A 17,551-nucleotide genomic window follows, 5' to 3' on the forward strand; every position below is an offset into this window, starting at 1 on the left:
AACCATTCTCGAACCCCAACTTGTGCTCACAAAGAAAGAAGGAGATCTAGATAAAGCCCTTAAAGGAGATGATCGTATCAAGGTCATTCAAGACTATCAAAATAAAGTAGAAGATTGGGAGAGCAATCATGCAAAAATTCTTGCATGGTTCATGAATAATGTTGACATCAAAATATGTGGCAACATTTTCAAGTTTCAAAAAGCTAATGAGACTTGGGTATTCTTGAAGAGAATTTACACTCAAAAGGATCTTGCAAGGCAATATTATTTGGAAGAAAAGGTCTGAACCACCAAGCAAAAAGACATGAATGTGCATGACTATTATAGCACCTTATCTCCTATGTGGGATGAATTAGCTATTCTTGAACACAAATGGGTTCACATTCAAGAAATTCAAATGAGACAAGAGCAATTGAAAAGAGAAAACTTCTTCCAATTTCTATATGGTCTCCGTCTCGAATTCAAGCAAGTGAGATCCTCTCTTCTTCATAGAACCGCTTCTTTACCTCTTGAGGATATTGTTTCAAAGTATGTCAAGAGGAGACCCGTCTTAGAATGACAAGAAAAGGAGATGAAGTCTTAGCCATATCTAGGCCCGGTAACCATGTAAAAACTTATAGGCCTCCACACTTTGAAAGAAAAAATAACTATGGTGGAGGTAGAAGAATTGTATGACATTGTTGTAATAAGTCGAGTCATATTGAATTGGTTTGTCCAAAGATCAACAAGGTGGCTTTGGTTGAGGAATCTACTCCAAAGAGGGAAGAGTCAAACAAAAGAGGAGGAGGCGATTCTAAAGACTCTTTCTCCCTCTCTCAACTAACGGAGGTGCTTCAACAAATATTCAAAGTATCATTTACATTCTGTGTCGTTATTGCTTCCTCTTCTCCTCCTGATATGTGTTCTTCGATCCTTGATTTGGATGCCTCCTTTCATATGACCCCTTTTGAGAATCCCCTTTCCGATGTATGCACCAAAACAAATCTACCTTATGTTTCAACCGTTGATGGAACTTCTTTAAAAATTAAAAGTATTGAAACTTTGGATATAAAAGCATCTTAAACCTTTTTTTGTTTCCAAAATAAGAGTAGTTCCAAAACTCAATCTTAATCTTTTTGGGGTTTTTCAAATTATCGATCATGGGTGTGAAATTATTTTTTCATCAATAGATTGTATCATGTAGAATCTGATAAATAGAATGATTTCTTCTTCTTTAAAAATATGACTCCTTTTGAAAATTTGTTTAAGATTGCACCCGATTTCAAAAGATTGCGTATATTTGGTTCTAAATGCTTTTTTCTTACTCATAAAAGAGATAAACTTTCACCAAAAGCTATTGAATGTGTTTTTATGGGTTATGGTGTAGATAAAAAAGGATATTGTTGCTTCGATTATAAAGAAAACCAAAGTTACCGGAAGCGCCTAGGTAAAAGGGGAAGCACGCTTCAGAAGCGCGAAACGTCGCGCTTCTGAAGCGTGAGGGGAAGCGTCCCCCTTTTTTGGGAAGCGTGCTTCCCCCACGCTTCCCCATTTTTCCCGTTTTTTTTTCGCTTCCCCCTCGCTTCCGATTCGCTTCCTAGGTCGCTTCCGAGACGGTTCGGAATTTTCTTCTAAGTGGTCCCCCGCTTCCTAAATTTTTGAAAGTGCCTCGCTTCCCGCTTCCCGCTTCCCGCTCCCACTTCCTTGACTGGTAACTCTGAAGAAAACAAGCTTTATGTTTCTAAAGATAAAACCTTTTTAAAAAATGACAATGGATTTGACAAATAAAGTAACAAAGATGAAGTAGACTATGCATTCTTGTTTGATATCTTGCCAAGACAAGAGGTTGACTCATGTAAGTCCAATGATTGTGAAACATTTTTTTATTGTGAAAATTCTTTAGACGATGACAATGATTTGTCTTATGATGTTAATGAATTGAATGAGAATTCTTCTCAAAATATTCAAGTTTATACCTGTCGTAGAAATGATACCCAAACATGTGCCTATGATAAACTTCCCAAGATATTCCTATAGGTAATAGTCAAGAGTTTACTTTAGAAAACATTACTCTTAGGAGATCGAATAGAGCATCTATTCCACCAAGCAAATTTGTGTCTTATGACTCATTCTCTCCAAATTATAAAGCATGTCTTATTGCAATTCATTCACATTATGAACCCTCTCACTATCACGAAGCCAAAGATTGTCTTCAATGGGTTGAAGCCATGAACTTAGAATTAAATGCCTTTTATAAAGCTTATACGTGGGAAATTATTGATTTGCCTTTAAGAAAGAAACTTATTGGATGTCGGTGGGTTTTCAAAGTTAAAACTAAAAGTGAAAGGTTTCTTGAACGATACAAAGCTAGACTTGTGGCTATGTGATACTCACAAGAATATAAAATTGATTATGAAGAAACATTCGCTCTTGTAGCTAGCATAACTAGTGTTGGAACTCTAATAGTCATTGTCTTCATTAAAAAATGGTATATCTACCAATTAGATGTTAAGAATGCTTTCCTCAACAGTGATTTTCATGAGGAAATTTATATGGATCCCCTCCGGAATATAATATTAAAAATGATAAGACTTTAAAACTGAGAAAGGTCTTATATGGTCTTGAGCAAGCTCCTAAAGCTTGGTATGATAGATTTAGAGATATTATGATCAAATAGGGATTTCAATCATGCTATATCGATATTGGTCTCTTTGTTAAGAATACAAATATAAATATAAATATTGTTGTATTGTTGCTATATGTAGATGATATAATAATAACAATAAGTGATATAAAGGGAGTCAATGAAATTAAAAACGTTTTAAAAGAAAATTTTGATATGTTTGACCTGGGATTTCTAAGATACTTCTTGGGTATTGAAGTAGTTTATTCTCCCAGAGGTTATATTTTGTCTCAAATGAAGTTAGCAATTGATATTTGTGCTAAGTCAAGAATTTTCGACGACAAGAAGGTGGAGACTTCTGAGGTTGTGAATGACAAATTACTACTTGAAGACTAGACTCTTTTTGAAGATCCTATGCCTTATTGTCAACCGATTGGGTCTCTCACCTACCTCTTTATTACCAGACCTGACATAGCTCATGTCCTTCATGTTGTCAACCAATTTCAACATGCTCCAACAACTGTGCACATGAGTGTTGCCTTAAGGATTGTTAGATACATTAAAAATACAATAAGCAAAGGGCTTTTTCTATCCTCATCCTCTTCTCTAGACTTGCATGTACTGATGCTGATTAGGGGAGAAATCCTAATGATAGGATCACAACCATTGGTTTTTGTGTATTTTTAGGTGATTCTCTAATTTCTTTAAGGTGCAAAAAACAACATAAGGTCTCTTTATCCTCCACTGAAGTCGAATACCAAGCAATGACAACAACTATAATGAAACTAGTATGGCTAAAGAGTCTTATCAAGGACATAGGTGTAATCATCTCACAACCTTCGAAAATGTGTTACGATAATAAAAAGTACTATTTACATAGCCAGCAATCACACCTTCCATGAATGTACGAAGCATATTGAGATGGACTGTCATTACGTGCGTGAAGAATTTTTAAGATGAACCATTGAGTTGTCATATGTCATACCTGAGTACCAGCTTGCGGATTTTTTCACTAAAGCTCTTTCTACACTGCGATTTTTTTTCTCCTTAACAAACTTTCGATTATCCCACCGTAAGTTTGAGGAGGGTCTTAATATATATATATATATATATATATATATATATATATATATATATATATATATATTGATATATTGTATGTTATGTAATAGGTAATGCTCTTCTAGGGCATTTTGGTCTTGTTATTTCATGTAAATAGTGATTGTTCACTAGGGACAATATTGTATTTTTGTCTTTATTGTATAGTATAGGGGGTTTATATGATTGTTGGAATAGTCCAACTAGCTGTTGGACTATTGGGACTGTTCCAATGACTGCTTATGAGACTGTTCTAAGTTCTAACAGTCACTTTTGGGGACAGTTCCAACAGACTGTTGGAACAGTGACTGCCTATGAGACTGTTATGATTGTTGGATCAGTGAATGCATCTCTTAAATGCCCATCTTGGCTGGACTTTGTGTTTGTGTTTATCCATTCTTGGATTTGTAATTGTGCTTATGAACGTTGTTTTGTACTTCCGCATACTTCGTGACAAAAGCAACCTATCAACTGAAAAATATTTTGATGTCCATCACTAGAATATGAGTTAAGCTTGAGCACATTTGATCAAGTCATCTAATATGTGTGTGCCTATGCAATTATTATTATTGAATCATAACAAAGCCTTAGACTTCTCTGCCTTGAGCCAAATTGATGCATCTTTGATCAATGGAACTCATTGCCTGGTGAGATCACTGAAGGTGGTGGATTGGTCAGCGAAGGAGAGCTGCAAGAGACACTGACGATAATGATTGCAAAGCAGCTTACATGGGTACTCCGAAATGCCCACAACGCTGCCAGGTGCCTCACCTACATTCCATATGCAACTTGGAGTCGTGGCTCTACCATCAAATGTTGAATCTCCATCTCCTCCTTCAGCAATGACGATCACAAAGCAGACATCGAGAAGAACCAATTCTACTGCATCAAAGTCCTCCACTTCCTTGCTATGCTGAGGCTCAGGTTTGAGGGCATCACCTTCTAAAAAAGGTGGCATTTCAGTGCCCCAGACTACACTTTACCCCTTTGAGATGCAAAGCCTTCTCCATTTTTCTTATTCCTTGATGAGGTATCCGCCATAGACTCCACTTTTACCCTCCTTTGAGATGCAAAGCCTCCTCCGTTCTTCATATTCCTTTATGAGGCATGCTTTTCCATCTTTCTTCCTAGAGTTTAAGATTTTAGGATTAAGGTTAGGTAGGGTTTGTTTCTTTGTCCCCCTTCCCCTATCTATTTCTCTCTGCTTGGGACAAGCACTACTAGGTTGAATCTTGACCAGCCAAGCTTGTATAAGCCAAACCTAGGCTCGTAAAGGCTCATGTGCAGCCCTAAACTTTTTTAAACTGAGGAATGGAAAAGTCAACACCAATTATCCCCTATCCTAAGGCAGCATTTGTTTCACGCTCATTTCATATGAAACAGCTCAACTTCATATGAAAATGAGCAGCTTCTCAAGACAGTGAAATGAACATGCGTCGGGAGGGATTTTGTGGGGCCTAGAGCCAACGAGGATGCCAGTTTCCCGCTGACCACTGGTTTTGTGCGAAAATGCTTCCATACCTCCCCCCTTACGCATGAAGCTCTCATGCCTTGTCTCCCTATCACCATTGCCTTGCAGCCCTTCTTCCACCATGTAAGTTCTCCCTCTGCAAGTCTTATTCTCTCTGTTTGGGTTGCAGAAAACCCTTTTCTTGTCTGTTTTAGAGTTGCAGAAAACCCCTCTTTCTCTTTGTACCCCCATTTCTTCTCCGTTGGGGCTGTAGAAAACCTGCTCTCTCTCTTTCTCTGCATGCATAGCCGTTGTGAATGGGGTTATTCCATGTGGGAATTTACTTACCTCTTCACCATTAAACAATCACATCCAAAAATATTGTTTCCTGTGAAACCCATTTCATATTATTTTACTTTCCCCCTTGAAATGAATTTCACATAAAACCCATTTATCTATGTCGTGCCTGAAACAAACACCCCCTAAATGGAGTAACTGTAAATTTTGAGTGTGATGCCCTATTTTTCACTTATACGACAATGGAATCAGCTTTAGGGTTTGAGCATTTGTGTAAGAAATGTTAAGAGTATCTTTTTTCTTTTGGTAAATATGGTTTTGCTTTTCAACTTGTTCCTGTGATTAGTCATCAATCTTCAGAACTCTGACTATTTTACACTTTTCTGGCTTTCTTTTCATTTATCAGTGCATATAAATATGTACTTCTATAAACTTTTTTGGAGAAGCTTATACCTTGACACCTTAAGCCTTCAGACCAATGCATGGTGCAAACAATAAAGCAGGAAAGGAAGAGAGTATTCAGAGCCTTTTATGAATGAAACCATAAAAGTTACCTCGTTTAACTTTTCCCACACCAAATCAGGCTGGTTAATGTAACCTTGGTCAGTTGCTAACAAATAAAGTTGCCCTTCATGCTACAAAAATAGAAAAGCAAATTAGTCGAATTTGTTAGTTAAGGTCAGTTCTAGTGGGCAAATGGCTACTACAGTTGCCCAAAAAGCCACAAAGAAATAGAGATGCAAATGTGTCAGATATACATCAGGTCATGCATGAACCAACATTGGATCTGACTTTTGACTAGTGGGTCCAATTCTGTATTCTGATCTGTCTTGGATCTCACGGTAAAGTCCCCATTCTCACTATGATACAAGTCCCTGTGGTACTGGGTCTGCCGAAAATAGGTAAATCTATTATTTTCATATGGGAAAAGATAAATGCATTGTGTTAGACCTGATTCAGACTTGGATCAGACTTGACTTAACCATATCTGTTTGGAAGCCAATACAGATTTAAACATAAACTACCTGGATCCAACATTATGGACAGATCTGGATGGAAGCTCTGACAGATTTGTATCCCTATGAAGAATACAGAATTTATAATGAACGTGAGATGACTTTACCTTAAACATAGTGCTGAAATGGTTATTACGGAAAAAAACACAGATCGCGTGTTCCTTCAGATGTTCCTGTAGGCAAAATAAGCTGCAAACAGGAATAACAAAAACAGTGAACTTAGGGGGGAGCAGAAAAGAAAGGACACAACCAGATAATGTGGCATATATGAAATTAATTTACCCGTATATAGTCAACTGGCTTGCATTATTTGACAAGAAATGTTGTATCAAGTCTCCTGAAAAAAGATTAAAAGAATAAAAAAATAAATTATCTTATGATGCCCAAAAAACAAACAACATACAGGAACAAACAACAAAACAATGACAGAATACCATTTACCTTCTCTTGCAGCCAGACATACTGGTTCATTCCTATCAATGGGTTGGCTTCTGCAACCATCTTCTTTCTCTCTATCTGCTTGCTTGGCAAGTACCATTTCACCCTCATACATGGGTTCTGGATTTTCATATATAGCAAATCCCGCATCTTGCACAAAGTCCTCACCTTCATATATTGGCTCACTACCATCCAAGCTAGAAGTTGAATCCACAGGCACATCAACAAGATTTCGCTCACCATCAGTAACAGAAAAGTCTGCAGTTGTATCTGCAGCAATGGAAGGAATATTGTTTCTGTATTTCTTGATGAATGGGTTTGAAGAATCTTCAAGGCCTGTCTGCAGAAACTCCTGCTCCCTTGTCAAGCTATATGTGTGATTCTCACATATATTGCTTGAAGGAGAGACACCTGATCCATCAGGGAAACAGAATGGCTCAACTTGATAGGATGTATTAGTTATGTCATTTTCTTCCAAACAACTAGATATCACATGACTTCCAGATGTCTGAACCATGCAGTTTGCAGATGCCACATTGGGTAATGAAATACTCGCCTCAGATGTAGATTCTGATGAACACCCACTGCTATTAGAAGCAGTATATGTGGTGCATTCCTCGTGTTTACCTTCCTCTGGCTCCAAAGGCCTATCACCCTCACCACCCTTATGCTCTTCTGAGAGTTTGGAAACTCCAACAGGTTCAGAACTTAAAACACGTGTATTCTCACTCATATTTGATGAAGGCAGTACATTTGTATCAGGAGATAGACATCCATAAACGGTAATTGAATCATCGTCTTTTGAGAGCTCCAAGACTTTCGTAAGTTGTTCTGCTTCTTCGTCATCTCCCCTTCTGCTTTGAAGAAGAGAGACTGCAACAGGAGGATCTTCAAAAGATCTGACTCTTGAAAGGCATGGGGATGGAACTCCCAAAGTTGCAGTCGTTGCAGCAGCAAAATCTACACAATCCTCCTCAGAGTTTCTCTCATGCTGTATATCGCTTGCTTCAAGGGCCACAAGTTTCTCCATAAGGGTATTATATGAGTTTAATCCAATTACGGAGGCAGTATCAGCATCCTGATAAATAACAAAACAAATTCATCAATGATCAGAAAACAGAAAGTAAACAGAAAGTTATTCAGTCTTCTTAAAATCAAGATAAGAAAGATAATAGTGAGAACTCTTATAAAGAGCAAACAGCTTGGAGAAAAGCATACCTGAGGATCAATTATCCAACCATGAAAAAGGTCAATTTCCAGAAGATCAAATATGGCACAGACTGGTGTGAACTCAAAGTCACTTATGCTGAAAAATGAATCAAATTTAGCCAATTCAACAAATATCTCTTTTATGTAAGAAAAGATCCATGTTAGCATATAACAAAAGGCAATAAGGTATTGCAAAAAAAGAACAATGCGCACTTCCTGAAACGAACATTGACATCTATTCCAGTTGCAAGAGAAGGGACAAGGTCAATTGCATCTGCGATGTTTTGCAATTGATTTTTCACATATCCAGCATCTTTGCTCTGCACCAAATAACAATAAGGACCATTTCACAAATACTAAATTTAGAATGTGCTAATGAACCCGATAAACTGAAAAGGCACTAGCAAATTTTAAGAAAATGGTTACCTCAGAATTGCTGTTGGCATCAAGTAATCGTTCACCAACAAGATGGAGCAATCTCTGTTGTGAAATTTCAGGTGCATCCAAATTAAGGTTCAAATTGTTCCTCAGTGACAGGACATTGCCTGTTGCACATGTTAGACAGAATGTTAGCTGCTGCACATATATGACATACTCAGCAGAACTCCATTGCATGCCCTTATCAAACACCCAAGAATCATAACCTCTCATTACTTAGAGATGGACAACTCCATCTGATGTTATGAACCGTGAACAAAGTTAGGATTTTGGAGTCAAGTTTGACACATGAAAATAGTAAATAAAATTTGCAAAGCATGATACAAATGTTAGTTTTTGCTTTTGGAGATCATGTCTATGTAAATCAAAAGTATACCACCATAAGTTATGATCGTTCAGTACCACACACACACACACACATATATATATATATGTGGGAAGTGTTAGAATGCACAACTGTCTGTGCATCCTAATAACATGCACAAAGGAAGTGTTAGAAGCACAACTGTCTGTGCATCCTAATAACATGCACAAATGATTTTGGGACATTATATGCCCCTGAAAATGACTTCCTTGTAAATGTTTTGTTGGGCTTTCATGTCATTTGCTTAAAAATATTTTTTTAACATGAAAACCTAATGACAAGTCTACCCTTCCTTTAAGACTTCTGCCCTTTCCCTAACCTCTATTTCCTTCCTTTAATGGCTGCCCACCCATGATCGTACACTCACCGAAATATCAACGGAACACGATCTGGTGTGATACCTTCTAGCGTCCGGCCTCATTCAGCAGCTCCATCAGGGTGTACCTGAATCCAACCCAATGTTGGTTGCCGCCACTGATTTCATTTAGTGTTGTATATTATTCTTTTCATTTGACAAAAAAAAAATCATAGTATTCATTGTAAAATTTACAACAATAGCAACCAGGAGTGGACTACAATTACAACAACAACAACAACTACGCCTTCATCCCAAAACAATTGGGGTCAGCGATATGAACCAAAAAGAAATTCATTTTGGGTCTTCCACATGAATCCTTTTCCTCCAATCATTTCTATCCAACGCCATGTCCTCGGTGAGGTTCAAAGCATTCATATCCTTTCCTATCATCTCCATCCAAGTCTTCCTAGGCCTACCCCGACCTCTTTTAACTAATATATTTTCCCATTTCTCCAACCTTCTAACTGGAGCATCATTAGGCCTTCGCCGAATATGTCCAAACCACCGTAAACGATTCTCTCGCATCTTATTTTCAATGGGTGCAACACCTACCTTCTTACGTATCTCTTCGTTCCGAATCTTATCTTTTATTGTATTTCCACACATCCATCTAAGCATCCGCATCTCAGCTACACTCATTTTTTGAATATGATGTCTCTTGGCAGCCCAACATTCCGTACCATATAGTAAAGCGGGTCTAATAGTCGTCCTATAAAACTTTCCCTTCAACCGCAATGGCATTCTACGATCGCACAGCACTCCAATAGCACTTTTCCATTTCATCCACCCAACCTTTATCCTATGATTTACATCTCCATCAATTTCTCCATACTTTTGAATGATGGATCCCAAATATTTGAAATAATCATTCACCGGTATATCTTGCTCACCAAGCTTCACTACACTCCCATCACTACTTCGTTGCTTACTAAACCGACATTCCATATATTCAGTCTTACTCTTACTCAACTTAAAACCTCTAGCTTCCAATGTCTGTCTCCATAATTCTAACTTAGCATTAACCCCAGCTCTAGACTCATCAATCAAAACAATATCATCAGCAAACAACATACACCACGGTACATTTTCTTGAATTGATCTCGTAAGTTCATCCATCACTATCGCAAATAGGAAAGGGCTTAAAGCAGATCCTTGATGTAACCCAACCGTTATCGGAAAATTGGTTGTCACCCCTCCACAAGTGCGGACATTGGTTACTACTCCTTCATACATATCTTTAATTATACTAATGTACTTGAGAGAAACACCTTTCTTCATCATTGTCCACCAGAGAACGTCCCTAGGTACTCTATCGTATGCCTTCTCTAAATCAATAAAAACCATATGCAAATCTTTGTTCATCTCTCTATATCTTTCAATAAGTTGTCTAAGAAGATGTATAGCTTCCATAGTTGATCTTCCAGGCATAAAACCAAATTGATTCTCCGATATCATGACAACCTTCCTCAACCTAGACTCAATCACCCTCTCCCAAAGTTTCATAGTATGACTCATGAGTTTTATACCACGATAGTTTGTGCAATCTTGTATATCACCCTTATTCTTATATAAAGGCACCAAAGTACTCTTCCTCCACTCATTAGGCATCTTATTTGTTCGCCAAATCAAGTTAAAAAGATTTGTCAACCATTCTAAACCTTTCTCTCCCAAGCATTTCCAAGCCTCGATAGGTATACCATCTGGGCCAACTGCCCTTCTTGATTTCATTTTCTTCAAAGCCTCTGCAATTTCTTTCTTTTGAATCTTGCGCATGAAGTCACGATTTATCTCATGAAAAGGAATGGAGAAGTCTCCAAGATCTTGAGCATGACTATCATTAAATAGCTTATCAAAATAATCTTTCCATCTCTCCTTAATCTCCTCATCTTTGACTAAAACCCTTTGCGTTTCATCTTTGATACATCTAACCATACCCAAATCCTTCGATTTCCTATCTCTCATCTTTGCAAGCCTATAAATATCCTTCTCGCCTTCTTTGGTATCCAACTTGTCATAAACCTCCTTATATACCTTAGCCCTCGCGTTTCGAACAACTTTTTTAGCTTCCTTCTTTGCTATCATATACTTCTCCAAATTCTCATTATCACGACTCTTACTTAGATTTCTATAACACTCTCTTTTAACCTTAATAGCTAATTTGACATCCTCGTTCCACCATGATGTATCCTTACCTAGTGGTGCACCGCCTTTAGACTCACCCAATACCTCCTTAGCTACTTTTCTCATACCACCCGCTATCTTATTCCACATTGATTCTGAATCCTCCTCGAGACACCAATCAACTTCCTTAACTACCTGCTCTACAAACATTCCTTGTTTAGCTCCTTTCAGTGCCCACCACTTAATTCTAGGATCTATCCTATGTCTATCCCTTTTGCGGCATTGTCTAATTCTAAGATCTAAAATTAAGACTCTATGTTGTGTAGCTACACTTTCTCCTGGTATAACCTTACAATCGATGCAACAACCCCTATCTCTCTTTCTAAGTAGGAAAAAATCTATTTGACTCATATTAACCCCACTTTTAAATGTTACTAGGTGAGACTCCCTCTTCCTAAACCAAGTGTTTGCTAAGATCATATCATAGGACAAACAAAAATCTAAAATCCTTTCTCCACTTTCATTTCTTTCTCCTATACCATAGCCTCCATGGATATTCTCAAATCCATCCCTACTAATGCCTACATGTCCATTAAGGTCACCGCCGATGAAAAGCTTTTCTCCATAAGATGTCTCTTGTACTACTCCATCTAAATCTTCCCAAAATTGATGCTTAATGGAATCATCTAAACCTACTTGAGGTGCATAAACACTAATAATATTAATAATATCCGTACCTAATACTAATTTAATAAGTAAAATTCTATCACCCTTCCTACGGACCTCAACTACATTATCTATAAACTGACGACTCATAACAATCCCTACTCCATTCCTATTCCTATTTATTCCTGTATACCAAATCTTATATCCCCAAGGTTCTATCACTTTAGCTTTCTCACCTACCCATTTGGTCTCTTGAAGACATAAAATATCAATCTTTCTCCTACACATAACATCTACTAACTCTACCAACTTACCAGTTAAAGACCCTATGTTCCAAGTGGCTAACCTAATTTTATGGTCTTGGACTAACTTCTTTACCCCCACCCGTCCAACAAAGTGAGGGAACCCTTGCCTATTTGACACCACACCCGGGCGCCGGTGTGACGCGTCGCTTCTGGGCGACGACCTAGCAACCCTTGCACATTTATCACTGCCTCCGGGCCTAGAGAGTACAGCGCGTCGCTCAGTAGGGAACGCCCCAACGAAATTCTCATATTGGTTCATTTTCATAGGATATGACAAAGTTTTTATGCTGGCTGTCACAGGCCTACCGCAACCAGGGGTGGACTCCATGAAAAAAATCATGGTCATAGTGAAATGATACAGAGCTCCCCAACAAATTAAAAGGGTCGCTATAATACAAGCTAAAATAGAGAAAAAAAATCCATAAAATTACACTCCCAACTAAAAGTTTATAGCAGAAGAGCTATCGACAGTGTTGTGTTCCCTGCTACCTACTAACCATCATTTCAAATTGGAAGTGAAGCAACAATTCTGAAATGCTCAGCAGCTTTGAGAAATGGTGACATTGTCAATCACGCAACATGCAATCCTACTTTGAATCTCAACTGAGATGTTTAATTATGAATGAGGGATAAAATTGATCACTAAAACTCCAACTCTTTTCTTATATCAGCAGCATCTCAACACTAATCAGAACACCCCAACACTCCACAATCATACCTAGAGAGAAGGCATGCAAAAAAAGAGAAAGAAAGACGCTTACCAGGAAAAAGAACCTAGATATCAAACACAACTTGAATTTAGAGCACCGAAATGCCTCTTGTTTCTTTGAAATGAAAGAGAGAGAAATAAATAATGGAGTTGTTGAATGAAGCCAGATGCTAGAAGGTATCAAGCCGGATTGTATTCCGGTGTGTATATGATCATGGGTCGGCAGCCATTGAAGGAAGGGGAGAGAGGTTAGGGAAAGGGTCTTAAAGGAAGGCTAGACTTGTCATTAGGTTTTCATGTTAAAAAATTATTTTTAAGCAAATGACAAGAAAGCCCAACAAAAGAATGACAAGAAAGCCACTTTCAGGGGTAATATAGTATCCCCAAATTAATTGTGCATGTTATTAGGATGCACATATGGTTGCACATTCTAACACTTCCCTATATAAATATATATAGCGCCACTAGAATATGAGAACTACCATGCGCAATGGGTTTTTCAAACACTCTTTCACAAATCCGACCATGCTGACGTGTTCGGCATGGTGAATTTGCTAGGAATCAACCGTTGGATCATGTACTTTTGACATAAAAATATTATTTTTGGATGCTTGAATATTTATGAAGATTATGATTTGTTGATTTTAAAGCCTTAAAAAATCTTGCTTATGCATCATAATAGGATGATTCAAGAATTGGTCCCTATAAAACCAAGCATGTAGATCATATCCATATGGTTGGATTTAAGAGAAAAGAACATAAAACCCATGAAAATCGTGGTTCACATGGTAGTTCTCATGTTCTAGTGATTATATATATGTACATGACATTAACTATAAGGTATCTGATGGGGTTTTTTATCAACGTTGCAATTAGTGTATAGAAATCCATATCGTAAGATACAGGGAAAAAACAAAAAGAAAAGGCTAAATTATGCCAAAAAATTTAAAATAAAAACAGAAAATTTTCAAATATATATATATATATATATATATATAACGTAAAACACAAGAAAAAATAAATAAACAAAAATGAGTATGAGAATTAAAAAAAAGTAATTATATTAAAATAAGCATAGTAGACCACTAACATGTCATTCACATGAAATAGAGTTCAGTAATTCATTAGATAAAGTCAATAACATTGATGATAGTGAAACTTGATACTTGATAAAACACAAAAAGCATAGTTTGTTACATGACTACAAAAGTCAAAATGCTCAAAAGTTCACTATATAAACTCATAAAGTCAATAACATAAAAGTTCACTACAACAGTACAACTACATAGCTGATAACATGACTAAAAAAGTGAAAAGACTCAAAAGTTTACTACAACTGCATAATGCACTGCAACAAGATTCATCAATCATCTTCATTGTCAAACATTTCTCATTCATAATCAGAAATGACATTTTATTGTGAGGCAGCTGGCACTTGTGGGGCTTGTGCCTTCTGTTGCTCTTCATCTTAATCAGATTTTGCATTGCATTGTGTCAGGGAATGAAGGTCATGCGCACATACCAATTCTTGTAATCTTGCTTCTTGCCTTCTATATATCTCACTAAGATTGGCAAATATTATAGCACGTGCATCATCTGGAGCTCGCATGCATGGTCGCACTGAAACATCAGGTTCTCGAACAATGTGTTTTTTCATGCGATGTGCACCTCTATTAATCAATTTACAACAAAATCTGCATCTTAATACATTACGTCACCCGATATCGTCAGCAATCTCACAAAACTACCACACCGAATCATCACGTCCAACCATTATTAAATATAATTATCAATTTATCACAAATACAAATAATTAAAACTTAAAGTAAAATACCATTACATACCAAAGTCAAAAGGTATACAACTTTACATAACAAATAAGACCAAGAAAGGTTATACAAGGTTACAAACTAAAAAATTTATTCATTGCTGCTACGTAAGTGTTCTATAGCTTGAGATGTTGATGGTTTATCTTCATCTTCTGAATTAGGAACAACTTATGGCAATTTTTCTCCCATGAATGTTGCATGTACTTGTGTCTTCTGTTTATTATCATGTATGAGACTCGTAAGAAGCTCGACACGAACAACAGAAGGAATACGATGAGTACATAACCATACAGTAGAGTTGTGATGCCCTACATCCAACTATACAATCCACCATGCATTATAAAACCATAAAAGTTATATTGTATTATTCCTTTTAAAGGTGTACCTACATCCACAAGTTTACAATATTTCCATATTGGATTATTTGACACAACCTCCACCATCCATCGACTTTTAGGGCATCATTTTGATATTTAAGAATATAAAAAATGGGTGATTTAAGATAAAAAAAAGAAAAAAAACTAAGATCAACAACACATTTAAGACTAAAAAAGAGCTAAATGCAAAAAAAATATTAAACATCAAAAGAAATGAGCTTACCCTTGGTTTTGATGCTTGAAACCCTCTTCCAACTTCAATATCACACAAATCAAACCCATAGGGCTCGATTTTTAGTGTTAGAAGTTAAAAAAATGTGTGCAAGATGAAAATGAGGGGGTTTAGGGTAAAAGAGGGGCTTTAGGGTTTGGTTTTGAGGGTTAGAAGCAAAAAGAAGGTTGGGTAGGATGAAAATGAGTGAGATTTGAGGCAAACCATACTTCTAGGAATAGGATCTAGCAAAAGCATCAGTTTTTAGGGTGGATTCGATCTCAAAATGGGGTGGGAACAAGCACACATGGAATGGAGACTCGGAGAGTTGTGTGCCTGTTCTAGAAGGGAAAATCTCTCTCCCAAAAAGAATCTACTAATTCGCTCCCACCTGGTTGATCATAGGTTTGATAATTTACTTCATTGGCAAGGTCTTTAGTTCAGTTCCATAATGGCCCAGTTATGCCAACAAAAAGTTTTTTTTTACTGTATCTTTAACAGATTTATGCATTGAATTTCATTCGCCCTAAAAGAAAACATGTTTTCTAAAGGCATTCAAAAAAAGATGGATATCTAAATAGCTCTATTTATAAAAATCAAATTGAAATAACTTTCAAAAGTCACTTTTTTAATATTTGAGCAAATAAGAAAAATTCTGAATCAAGCAATAGAATCATCCATGAATCACCCAATAGAATTTGATCCAGATATTGGACAAACCATTCATTGACCCAAAACAAAAATGAGTTGCCACATTGGATTATTTAGGTGGTTTCTTCAGTTTTTTCCTTTTTTTCCTTTTTTCTTATGCTACTTTCAGCACTGTAACTTCCACTTGAGACAGAGAGAGAGAGAGAGAGGAATAAGAAGAAGAAAAAAGAAGTGCCCCAAGTTTTATGAGCACCAGACAAAACAAGCTTCAACCATTATGCTTCCATTTCTTCAATTCCAACTTTCCCAAAAATAATCAACCCACCAGACTGAAATGCTTTCTAATTTTAACACAAAACCGTCCAACAACTCCTTTAACAAATTCATTGCAATGTCCACCACATCGACCATCACAACGATTGCCAACAGACACAGAGAAGAAACGTTCTCATCACCAAACAATCCTCAAAATACAAAAACTCTCGATTCAATATCACATTATTTCTCACCACCCCAATGCTAAATATCAAAAACCGCTACAAATTGAAAAAAAAAATGATAGTTGGTTTCAGTCCCAGCAATTAATGGTACCAGTGACGGCAAAACCCATCGCAATATGATTATCGCAACAACAACAACAACAACAACATGGAAATTCAATCAAAGGAACAAATAAATCCCCGAAGAACATGAAGACAAAAAAACCATTTCCCAGCATCGATAAACGACAAACGACGAAGAAGAAAAGGGAAGAAACCTAGAAAATCGAAAAAAAGAGCAAAATTGCCTATAAAACAAACAAATTCTCAAAATGGGCTTTCCAAAAATAATGAAAAAAAAGGAAAAGGAAACTCACAGATAGCGAGTAGAGGGCACGGCCCGTTATCATTCTGCAAGATGATGGGAACCGTCCGATCGAAGAAACTGACCATCTTGATCTTGTAGGAGTCGCTTCTCGTCTGTTCCTTCCTTTGCTCCTCGCTCGCCATCGAAGAACCAAAAAAAAAAAACCAAAGATGACGGAAAAAATGAAAAAAATAAACTCAGAGAATTCGAAGAATAGGGTTTTAGTAGCGTCGAAATTTGCAGGAGAGAGAGAGAATGAAGAAGAAACGAGAAAATTAGGAAAAAAAAAAAGACGGAGGATTGCGATTTACGAACGACGGGTTTTCGCGAACGTGAAAATACGAGTGAGAACAAAAGATTATTTCCATTCTTCATACTTGTAAAATAAGTCTCTTCATATTGAATTGCCACGTAATAAGTAGGAGCTTTTCTAACCTGAAATGTACTATTTTTCTCTAAATTTACATTTACGTTCCCTGTTTTGTACAGCTGGTTGGTTTGTATACGGGCTTGACTTTCATGTTCCATTAGACGTCGTACGATGACTTCGCATTTTGGTCATCTCT

At 37.0% G+C, this 17,551-nt stretch overlaps 1 protein-coding gene across 1 annotated transcript in view; it reads right to left on the reverse strand.

Annotated features, from left to right (window-relative positions):
- Positions 1 to 17,224, reverse strand: part of LOC149836048 (uncharacterized) — a 41,308-nt gene extending 24,084 nt beyond the window's left edge. The window contains exons 1-8 of the mRNA XM_090008951.1: positions 16,996 to 17,224; positions 8,537 to 8,655; positions 8,324 to 8,430; positions 8,120 to 8,207; positions 6,905 to 7,979; positions 6,746 to 6,800; positions 6,571 to 6,652; positions 6,002 to 6,082 (exon numbers count right to left, since the gene is read on the reverse strand). Coding sequence (XP_089865077.1) covers positions 6,002 to 6,082; positions 6,571 to 6,652; positions 6,746 to 6,800; positions 6,905 to 7,979; positions 8,120 to 8,207; positions 8,324 to 8,430; positions 8,537 to 8,655; positions 16,996 to 17,128 — 1,740 coding nt within the window. The 5' untranslated portion in view covers positions 17,129 to 17,224. The remainder of the gene's footprint in view (positions 1 to 6,001; positions 6,083 to 6,570; positions 6,653 to 6,745; positions 6,801 to 6,904; positions 7,980 to 8,119; positions 8,208 to 8,323; positions 8,431 to 8,536; positions 8,656 to 16,995) is intronic.
- Positions 17,225 to 17,551: the final 327 nt, after the last annotated feature.

This window comes from Nuphar pumila, chromosome 6 (genome assembly GCF_984573655.1).
Source record: "Nuphar pumila chromosome 6, dmNupPumi1.hap1.1, whole genome shotgun sequence".
Taxonomy (NCBI): domain Eukaryota; kingdom Viridiplantae; phylum Streptophyta; class Magnoliopsida; order Nymphaeales; family Nymphaeaceae; genus Nuphar; species Nuphar pumila.